Below are 10,348 nucleotides of genomic sequence, written 5' to 3' on the forward strand. Positions count from 1 at the left end.
CAGAGAGATGAAGTTTTGTTTGTCATGATGTACAGTAAGCATCAAATCTTCATTGTTGCGATAACGGTTCAGCCTTGTGGTCGCCTTGTACAGCCAGAGCATCCTTTAACTCTCCCAGGGCTATAAAAGAAAGAGGTGAGGAGATTTGCGACCGTGTACATTAATTACATTCTAAGGTACATTCATTTATTTTACATACAGAGGTTGGTGTAGTTGCTCTATTGGTTCGTCAGCTTACTGTAGTTTAGGCACCACTAATGGTTCTATTATAGCAGGGGTTTTGAACTTGGTATTGTATTGTATTGCATGTGGTCCCTGACCATGCATTGAGTCAAGTCTGTACCCCCCCCCCCTTATTTTATTTAGGAGAAAGGTAGACCACAGCTGTTTGTGTGATAACAGGACAGTGGAATTAAAGACTATCTTCTGATATTATCAGTGGCCATTTGAGGAGGCCTGAGCTTACATTGTTGAAAACCCCTGCTACAGTATATAGCATTTGACAAAGGTGCTATATGGCACCTTTAACCACTTTCAACCTGGCGTCCCCATTTAGTTTAAATTTAAATAGGGCATAAGCGGTTAAGATAGGTGCAAAAAAGGTTCTCATTATGATTACAAGCCGAAGAACCAATGTTAGTGCTATTTTGCACACTTTGTGTTTATTGTTTATAATGCACGCAGGCTGACCCGCACGGAGCTGTTTGTTGTCAGCCTGTAGCTGCTGGTTCTGGGCAGACATGTAGACGGCATCCTGGACGGCCTCTAAGAGCAGAGTTCTGTACCTGCCCTCCGACAGCCTCCTCTGCTCCTCGCTCACCTGACGAAACACTCTGAACACCTGGTGTGGAACACATGGTGTACAGTATGCAGGTCAGAACAGCCAGAACAGCATCCCCAGTAATGCATTTCTCATAATGGGTTTACCAGACGTGTAATACAAATGTATTGTTTATGAGAATCGCCAGAATATATCATTCTCCTAATTCTCCACATTATTTGAAATCCCAGCATTTAAAAGTATCTGTGCACTGCCTTAAAGGGAAAGTAACAGAAATAGAGATGAGGTCAGGTCACTATTTACATATTATGCTCTTTTTTTTTTTTACATAATCTCAATGGTGATTTCTTTCTTGTATCACCATTGTTTCTTGTTCGTTCAAACCACCCTATTACAGGGTGAACTCAGTGTCCTGACGAGCCATACCTGGAGGCTCTCCTGCCTCAGACAGTGCAACTCTTCCTGATGTCTCCAGTATTGATCGTCCAGGTCCTTCTCGGCTTGCAGGCCGTCAGAGCCCAGGGCCTCCATCTGCAGGACCAGAACTCGCCTCTCTCTGGTCAGCACCATCAATTCCCTCTGGAGGCCTTCCACCTGATGGAAAATATGGTGACAAAGGGGTTTCAGCTTCCCCAAAGTTACACAGATGTACAATAAATGTGATGTGTATATGAAGTATGATGCTTATGATCTACTGGCACCTGTTCCTGTGACAGCTCATTCTCCATCCTCTCCACCTCTTCTTTAATTAATTTCTCATGATCCTGCTTAAGTTGCCTCCTCCGCTCTTTTGCTTTGCTGTATTCTGACTGAGACTAATTGTTATATATCATAAGAAATTAGAAGAGGAAATACAGGGCAATTATTATTACACTTTTTTAATGTAAATTTTCATTAGCATGAGTTACAATTCTGATTGTTTATGTGCACAATTATCTTTAGCAGGGTTGAATTTGTAAAAGACATTTTATTAAGCACTATAATTTTTTGCACGATATAGTGAAAATAGCTGATCTACTGTACAAGCTCAAATGTGTCGCATCACGTTGTGAGCTAAATTACCTGTTGTGAGAGGTCAGATTTCTCTGTGGCAAAGTCATGTTTTGCCATTTCCTCTCTGAGAGCCTCCCTAAGCTGCTGAATTCTGGCTACTCTCTCCTGGACTTTCTCCACACTGCCTTTTCCCTCTGTAGAGAGAAGATCAACAGCTCAAATATTTCATCACATGGCCGCTTTATCTACCAAAGAACTGTTGCTCTAAGCCCTATGTTTTTCAATATAAAAGTTCTACAAGCTCACAATGCGTCTTATTGCGACGCATTGTGAGCTTGTAGATCTGCTATAGTGACATTCCCAAAAAGGGGACACTAGGGTGAAAGTGGCTCATCTCTGCATAGCCACGTACCTCTGATGTGGTCTTGCATTTCCCGTCTCAATTGTTCCTCTAAATATTTCATCCTGTCTGAGGTCTCTCTGTTGTCAGTGCTGTGATCACCAGGAGGGGGTGTGCATCCCTGCCAAATCAATAACAATATTATGACTGGGCAGTGGCACTGGGCACTCTATCAACAGAATGAGTGAACACAATTTGACTGCAAATCCAAACAATGTATATACACCATTATTCTGTCTTTTATCTTGTCCGCCTTTTCCCTTCTCTTCTCCCATGACTGATTTTTCACTATCTGCTGGGGAGATCACACAATGCACTTCAGCAATAACATCAAGCTGTTTCTTCACAGATGTAGCATGGATGGAGCCATATATTCAGTAAATGACCTGGAGATTGTTGATCAGTTCCGCTAGCCTATGGGTGTTGTTCTGCACACCACCTTCCCCCTGAGACATTTCTGTTCTCAGCTCCAAGATGTTCTTTCGAATCTCTAGCTCGGTTGACCTTGGACACCAGCGAGTGTAGGTTGTTTTAGTCATGAAACCTCTCACCCTCTGGGCCAATTCCAGGCCAGAGGGGACCTCATCCAAAAGACCTGGGGATTTGATGGGAGAGGCGAGGTCAATTCAATTTCTTTCCTCATTGGTGGAAGCAATGTGTGGAGGGGTGGTTGGTGTTTGACCTCTGACCTTGTGGTTGAATACAGCAGAGGAACACTGTCTTGCTGTTTCCTTTTAATGCATCCATCAAGAGGAAAGGAAGGAGCTTGTCACTAGTTGTGGCTCCAGATTGGATTTGGTCCAGTACTTTTACTAGCGGGGAGACACTGCGGAGGGTAAAGCTTAATTTATACTAGTGTATAACAGTTGATACATAAAAAAAGCCTCTGCCAGTTATTTCATGGTTTTAGGAGAACAGTGTTAGATACCTTATCCTGTATACCTGTATGTTGGATACTTAACATATAACTGACCCTCTGAGGTCAGTCTTGCTGGCTCCACCAGCCAAGCTGAACATCTGTAGTCTGACACGATAGAACTCAGGATCTGCTTCTTCTTGATTGATCCTCCACTCAACAGCTACCGAGAACAGGGAAGTACACCTGGGGCACGTAGGACATAGAGTCAAACACAATACACCCACAGACAAAGGTACAGTTTTGATCAGACACAATCAAATCACTCCTCTCTGACAGTAATACATATTGTGATGAGACACAATTAATTCAATCAGTAATTAAGTATAATGAACATAGCCAGGGTTTGCTAACTCTAACCTGTGATCCAATACGTGGCGTACTTGTACCTGCTGAAGAGAATGCCTGCATTGTCTTTCATTGTTTTTGTGCCTGTTTCATACAGCGAGAAGGCCTCCTCTGCTGAGCACACAGACGCCTCACACAGCCCTCCAACAACACTGAGGCAAGAAGAAAACAACGTTTAGATTCCATTTCAAATATCACATCCAGTTTCCGTTGATTCTGCAGAATGTTTGATGTGATTAATATTATGTAAACCCTCTATACTTAGTAAAGTATTACTTAGTTGACCGGTGTGGGCTCTGTACTTGGAACCATGCTTTTTTCAGGTTTTTTCTACACCAAATCTCTTTGCCGAAAATTGCAGATCTACAGTACAAGCTCATAAGACGCCATGCTGTGATGTGTTGTGAGCATGTAGATCTGCTATTTTCAGCAAATGACCAAGAATAGGTTCAAATGGTTAATTCATATTGCTTAACAGGGTAAACATTCTTACACACCATCCAAGGATCGGGTGGCACACAGGTTTTAGAGCTTGTCTCCCTGAGTTCAGGACATCCACAGCAGTCTCATCTGGGTAGAACTACCAACACAGCAACAGTCAGCAGGTAATGAGCATGATAGATGAACAGACAGAGGATACAGTACAACAGGACATACCTGAACACAAGACACGGTGCTCAACAATTCTCCTTTCGCCGCAGATGATATATGACCAAACAAACTTGTCAAAACCTATAAGACAAAGTTGCCATCTGTTAGTAGTAGTATAACAGTCCATGGAAGATGCTACTGTTTAGACTGTAGTTCTGCTATTTATCCCACCTGTTGGATGATATCGTGGTCTATTTGGAAGCCATCTTTCCCTGTCCTGGGGTTCCCACCAATCAACAGTGTTCCATTGTAACCGTTGGAAGTGGCCTCAATGAGAGTCTGGAGGAACCCCGGATGAATTGTCTGTAGATTCATATTCAAAGTCAGGAAATCCGCCAACATAACAGTTGTTTATATATTTCAAAACATGCAGTAGCTACAAATAGCAGGTGTTTGTCATACCTGTATGTTGTCTAGAGTTATAACTTGATCAAACGAGAAGGAACGTCTTTCCTAATTAAAAACATACTACATATTAGAGCCATGGATGCATCTTCTAGACTCTAGAGACTGAATTGATTTGAGGTGATGAATACCAGTTAAACTGGTATTTTACCTCTTCCTTTCCAGATTTGTAGTCCACACTCTTTCTGTCTTCACCAACAATGACATGATCTGTACCCTCTGTGTCTGTTAACAAGATAAATACACAGTATATTCTCTGGAAATGAACATACCCAGAAACCAGCACTTATTACTTATTAAGCAATTATTTACTTTGGTCCCTCCTTTACCTGGGATTAGTACAACCCCCACTGTAACTCTGTGATCTCCTTCAGATATGCTCTGTACAGATGAAAATCAAGTCATACAGAAGAAATAGCCGTTTTAAATAAAAATAAAAACTCTACAAACTACAATGGCTTTGCAGGAGACTAGTTCCTTAAAATGCTTACTTCCTCTTGTCACAAACTAATCTGTTCTCCATTTGTTTGGCAAACTGTTGTAGTCGTAATTGATCTGAGTTGTGTTTATCATACCAGTATGTTGTCTAATTGATCTGAGTTGTGTTTATCATTCCTGTATGTTGTCTAATTGATAGTTATATAACTTGATCTAATGAGAAAGAACCTTTTTTCTAATCTAAAACATGCTAAATTTTTGTGCCATGAATGCATAGAGACAAAGAAGATTTTACCTCTTCCTTTCCAGATTTGTCATCCTCACTCTTTCTGTCTTCTTCACCAACAATGAGACCATCTGTACCCTCTGTGTCTATTAACAAGATAAAGACCCAGTACTGTACACTCTGGAGATGAACATACACGTACCCAGAAACCAGCACTTTAAATTATTTACTTTGACATTTGGTCCCCTCTTTACCTGGGATTAGTTCAACCCCCACTGTAACTCTGTGATCTCCTTCCGATATGCTCTGTACAGATGAAAACCAATCCATAAAGAAGACATTGGTGTTAAATAAATAAAAAAGCCCTAAAACTACCATGGCCTTGCATGAGACAGTTCCTTCAAATTCTTACTTCCTCTCATCACAAACTAGTATGTTCTCCATTTGCGTGGCTGTTGTAGTCGTACATTAGGCACACAGTACTGGTGCAGAGTACTGGTGCATCCATCTTAACAGAGGAAGAGATGTGTTTACAGTGTTTGTGAACCGCCGCTAGTGGGCCACTGGGATCTACTTAAATTGATCTGAATTGTGTTTATCATACCTGTATGTTGTCTAGAGTTATAACTTCAACAAATGAGAAAGAATGTCTTTCCTTATTAAAGATAGTATGTCTTTAATATAATTATTAGAGCCATGAATGTATCTAGACACTAACACTGAATTGATTTGAGGTGATGAATACCAGCTAAACAGATATTTTACCTCTTCCTTTCCAGAATTGTCTTCTTCACCAACAATGAGACCATCTGTACCCTCTGTGTGTTAACAAGATAAAAACACAGTACTATCTGGAGATGAACATACATGTACCCAGACAAAAAGCGCTTCGAATTAATATTTACTTTGACATTTGGTCCCTTCTTTACCTGGGATCAGTTCACCTCCTTCTTTTACTCTCTGATCTCCATCAGATATGCTCTGTATAGGTGAAACCCAAGTCATGCAGAAGTAATTGGTTATACAAAAAAAGCCCTACAATGGCTTTGCATTCAAGTCTTCCTTCAAATTCTTCCTCTCACCACAAACTAATCTGTTCTCCATTTGCGTGGGAAACTGTTCGTACATATAATATCGTACTTACCGGTGCATCCATCTTAACAGAGGAAGAGCTTTGTTTACAGTGTTCTTGAGAACCATTGCTAGTAGGCCATTAGGATCTGCTTACACTGATCTGAATAATTAATACGTATGTCAGACAGACTACACTTTCACTGGTTTGGGCAGAGGGGTACTGTTAGGAAGAGGAACATGAAGTTCATAACACATAAGGCTATTCAAATATTTCAGGTTTATTTTACATCAAACATGTTGATATATAGGATGATATTAAACCATATTAATACATAGGAAGATAATTACAAGACAGCCGAGAATTACAAAATACAGCTGTACTACAGAATAACACAGAAAACACAATAAAACATGACTGTAAAAAAAAACAGGGAACGCAATAAAACATAACTACAAAATAAAAAGGGAACACAACAGGTCTAACAGATGTGTTATTGACAGTAAACCGGGACAATGCAACTCTCCAATTTATTACCTCGCAGAATGTTCATAAAGTGTAATAAATTCATACAATGTTTACATCCAGATTTCAGTTCAGTAGGCCTATTGGCATGCACAATAATTTGAGTGACTATTTCAGGTAATCTGTTCCTACATTTGTGTTCTAACCTGTCTAGGTCTGAAACAGTTAATAGAAGAAATTCAATTTAATTGATTATACAAATTATTGATCATTAAAAATGTTACAAAATAATTGATAAAATCATCAATCCCTATTTTGGGCCCTATCATAGGCAAAATGTAAAAAAAAAAAAAAAAGTTGAAAGTGGTTAATTGATTTCCAGATTTTTACAAACAAGGATGTTGCCTCAGGAAGCCATCAGGAAACATAAGTCAAACACCACAATGAACCAGCAGAGAAAACTGAATAAGCAGTATAGCAAAACAGTGCATTGAGCCCCACTGGTAAGGTTCACGCATCCTTCGGGAGATGGGAGTTTAAATAACAGAATCCCCTCTTCTTTGGCTGGTGTGGCACACACAAAACTCTCAGGCCAGTCCTCAACCAGCACAACCTGTGCCTTTAGAAAGGTCCAGGTCTCTCTCAGGACACAATCACACTGATAGGGGTTCCCTCCTGCCCTGAGGACGCTCAACTGTTCCAGCACACTTTTATCCGTCCCATTCAACAGAGTGCTCAGCTGGTTCCCATCCACGTGAAGCACCTTCAGTGTAGACAGACCATCCAGTGAGGGGAGATTTAGGAGCTGGTTATGAGACAGAAAGAGCTTCTGCAGGCCCTGTGGTGAGCTGTGGAATACCTTCAGAGCATTGTGACTGAGATCCAACACTTCCAAAGATTTAGGGAATGGAGACTCAACCTTAGTGAGCCCCGAGTGGGATAAATTGAGCGTTCGGAGGGCCTTCATCTCCTCGAGACAGTCCACATGATGGAATCTGGAGAAACCGTTACCACTGACATCCAGGTTGGCTAGGGTAGGAGCGTAACGCAGGATGATCTCACATAATGGCTGTAGAGAGGTGAGGTTGTTGTCTCTCAGACTGAGAGATGTCAGGCTTTGCAACTGTAGAGAGCAATTGGAGAGCTTCTGCAGGTTTGTCTCAGAGAGATGGTTCTCTGACAGATCCAGATCAGTCAGTTTGTCTACTAGCCCAGCCAAGTGGCACTCAATTTCAACCAAGTCACAACGGACCACATCAAGTTTATTTAGAGGGCTTAACAGCCATTGGTGACATGCCCGATAAGAAGACTGTAGGAGAGAGGATTCCATTGTTACATTTTCCAGGTGAAGGGTTTTGATTTTCGAGGCTTCAGCTTTAGAACATTGAGTGTCTGACATTGTGGCCTGTTCAAGGGTTGATGAAATTATGCTAATCTCGTCAACCGCAGAATGTGGCAATGCTGAGATCAGGGAAGACAGAAATCCAAAGGACATGTTGATATTTCTGAAAATTAATTTATGTATCTGTATCTGCGATAGATACTGTAAACCAGGAATGAGATCCACATCCAGCCTGCCATCCATCAGCTCCATTTCCAGAGCATTCATACAAGGCATCATGTTAGATGGGTTGTTAATGTCCGCAGCATTGCACACACAACGTTTGGGGTCTATGCTACAGGTCGCCATTCCTGAGTTTAAGCTGTGTCCCAGCAGCAGGAGCAGAAACATTGCCATCTCACTCAATGAAGTAGAGTATAGTCCTCCTTAAATCCAAAGAGGAAATAATTTTTCAGAGGCAATACTTTGTAGATCAATTAACAACACATCCTTCATTACCACACATAGTGGCTAATTCTGTATATAATTATATATTTGCAACGTTATTGGTTTATCGTACGTTTGTGTCAAATTGACCATTTTGTTCTTTTGTTGACTACATTTCCCCTTGGGGTCAATTAAGCATTACAGTATGTTGGTGTCATCAGACTATTAGACCACAGAGAGAGTCTTTTCAAGTTGTATAGTTTAAATATTTATTACTTTTCTGTCTGTTATTGTCAGCTTCATTAACTACTAATTTATATATTTGAGGACCAGTGGAAATTGCTTTTTATTTAATTTTTTACTTTTCTATTATCCTTTATGAATGTTCAGCCAAATGTAATGAAAAAAGCCATGACATCAATATTAGAGTATTCTTATGAAACCAATTACTCACCTTCCTTTCTGCTGATCGAGTTACAGTGGTCAATGAAGTGTTCTGTTGGCAGCAGCACTCATGGTCCCTTTTCCTTTATTTGTTCTCTTTTTACTTCTGCTTCTCTGATTCATTTCCACTTACTAGAAATAAATGGGATGGGATTACTGTAAACCTCCTGTATTTATGATTAATCTAATCAGGTTTCAGTTTCCCCCAACAGCAGTCATAACGTTTAGCACCACCACGTTTAGAAGTTAACTTTAGGCAATAACTTTAGGCAACACACACACACACACACACACGCGCACGCGCACGCACACGCACACGCACACGCACACGCACACGCACACGCACACGCACACGCACACACACACACACACACACACACACACAATGGGGAAACGCTCATTTAGATTTGGAGGAGCAGTTAACTGGAACTCGCTACCCCTGACCATAAAGAGCACCAGCAGCCATCTCCTTTTTAAAGGGTAAGACCACTTTGGTAGAGGTTTGGGTTGTGTAGTTACCTTGCCATGATGTAACTCCAAAGGTGGGCAAGAAATAAAAAATAATTGCTCCATTGATTAGAAATTGATAATTCAAAATATGCTCCTCATTGACTTACATTGTACGGTAAAACAGCTCTCAAAGTCACTCTTTTAGCACAAAAACGAACGCAAACAAAGTTGATTCAGACAATATAGAACATCACCAAACCCAGTACTGTTTTTTTTTTAAATAAAAATGTCAACTTCCTGTTGATTTTGCCATTTTTAATAAGTAGAAAACCTGGACTGGATCCGCGGATCCGGATCCAGAATTCAAAAAGTAAAATCAACAGGAAGTTGACATTTTCATAAAAAAAAAAAACAGTACTGGGTTTGGTGATGCTCTATATTGTCTGAATCAGCTATGTTTGGGTTCATTTAAGTGCTAAAAGAGAGACTTTGAGAGCTGTTTGACCGTACAATGTAAGTCAATGAGGAGCATATTTTGAATCATCAATTTCTAATCAATGGAGCAATTATTTTTGATTTCTTGCCCACCTTTGGAGTTACATCATGGCAAGGTAACTACACAACCCAAACCTCTACCAAAGTGGTCTTACCCTTTAAGACAAGGGTCAAAGCATGGCTATTAGAAAACGTTGCCGAATAGTAGGTTCACTTATGTTAGCAATGTGATTATATGTATTTATGCTGTAGGTAGTGTAGCAATTGATTGTTTTATTTATTATTGTATTGTTTACATGTAGGCCTATGTATTTTGTTGCAGTGTTGTTTGTCTCAGACCAAGGACCACAATGAAAATAAGTCGCAAGACTTTTCTGTGTCTGTATCCTTGACGTTTCTATGATGAACATGATGTAACATGTGTTTTTCTCTTGTATAACGTCTAATAAAATCAAATCAAATCAAGCACACACACATACACACACACACACACACA

The 10,348-nt window shown here is 40.3% G+C and overlaps 2 protein-coding genes across 2 annotated transcripts; both read right to left on the minus strand.

Annotated features, from left to right (window-relative positions):
* Window positions 1-18: 18 nt before the first annotated feature.
* LOC311065337 (uncharacterized protein) lies at window positions 19-4,855 on the minus strand. Its single transcript, XM_084085615.1, has 17 exons — window positions 4,824-4,855; window positions 4,646-4,719; window positions 4,492-4,542; window positions 4,261-4,392; window positions 4,096-4,170; window positions 3,936-4,018; window positions 3,480-3,590; window positions 3,148-3,276; window positions 2,864-3,000; window positions 2,561-2,769; window positions 2,401-2,466; window positions 2,187-2,295; window positions 1,844-1,968; window positions 1,483-1,596; window positions 1,208-1,375; window positions 691-841; window positions 19-120 (listed from the first exon to the last, which is right to left on the minus strand). The coding sequence occupies exons 7-17, from the start codon at window positions 3,509-3,511 to the stop codon at window positions 50-52; spliced, it is 1,311 nt and encodes a 436-aa protein (XP_083941741.1). The 5' UTR covers window positions 3,512-3,590; window positions 3,936-4,018; window positions 4,096-4,170; window positions 4,261-4,392; window positions 4,492-4,542; window positions 4,646-4,719; window positions 4,824-4,855; the 3' UTR covers window positions 19-49.
* Window positions 4,856-6,511: 1,656 nt separating this feature from the next.
* Window positions 6,512-8,956, minus strand: LOC311065512 (toll-like receptor 2). The gene is made up of 2 exons (XM_084085894.1): window positions 8,918-8,956; window positions 6,512-8,462 (listed from the first exon to the last, which is right to left on the minus strand). The coding sequence occupies exon 2, from the start codon at window positions 8,431-8,433 to the stop codon at window positions 7,102-7,104; it is 1,332 nt and encodes a 443-aa protein (XP_083942020.1). The 5' UTR covers window positions 8,434-8,462; window positions 8,918-8,956; the 3' UTR covers window positions 6,512-7,101.
* Window positions 8,957-10,348: the final 1,392 nt, after the last annotated feature.

This window comes from Gymnoscopelus microlampas (assembly GCF_963454915.1).
Source record: "Gymnoscopelus microlampas genome assembly, chromosome: 18".
Lineage (NCBI taxonomy): Eukaryota > Metazoa > Chordata > Actinopteri > Myctophiformes > Myctophidae > Gymnoscopelus > Gymnoscopelus microlampas.

Coding starts and splice junctions, on each gene's coding strand:
- LOC311065337 (XM_084085615.1), bottom strand. CDS start 3,511: ATGAAAGACAATGCAGGCATTCTCTTCAGCAG. Junction 2,770..2,863: donor CTGCTGTATTCAACCACAAG/GTCAGAGGTCAA, acceptor TCAAATCCCCAG/GTCTTTTGGATGAGGTCCCC. Junction 2,296..2,400: donor AGATAAAAGACAGAATAATG/GTGTATATACAT, acceptor TTGATTTGGCAG/GGATGCACACCCCCTCCTGG.
- LOC311065512 (XM_084085894.1), bottom strand. CDS start 8,433: ATGGCAATGTTTCTGCTCCTGCTGCTGGGACACAGCTTAAACTCAGGA.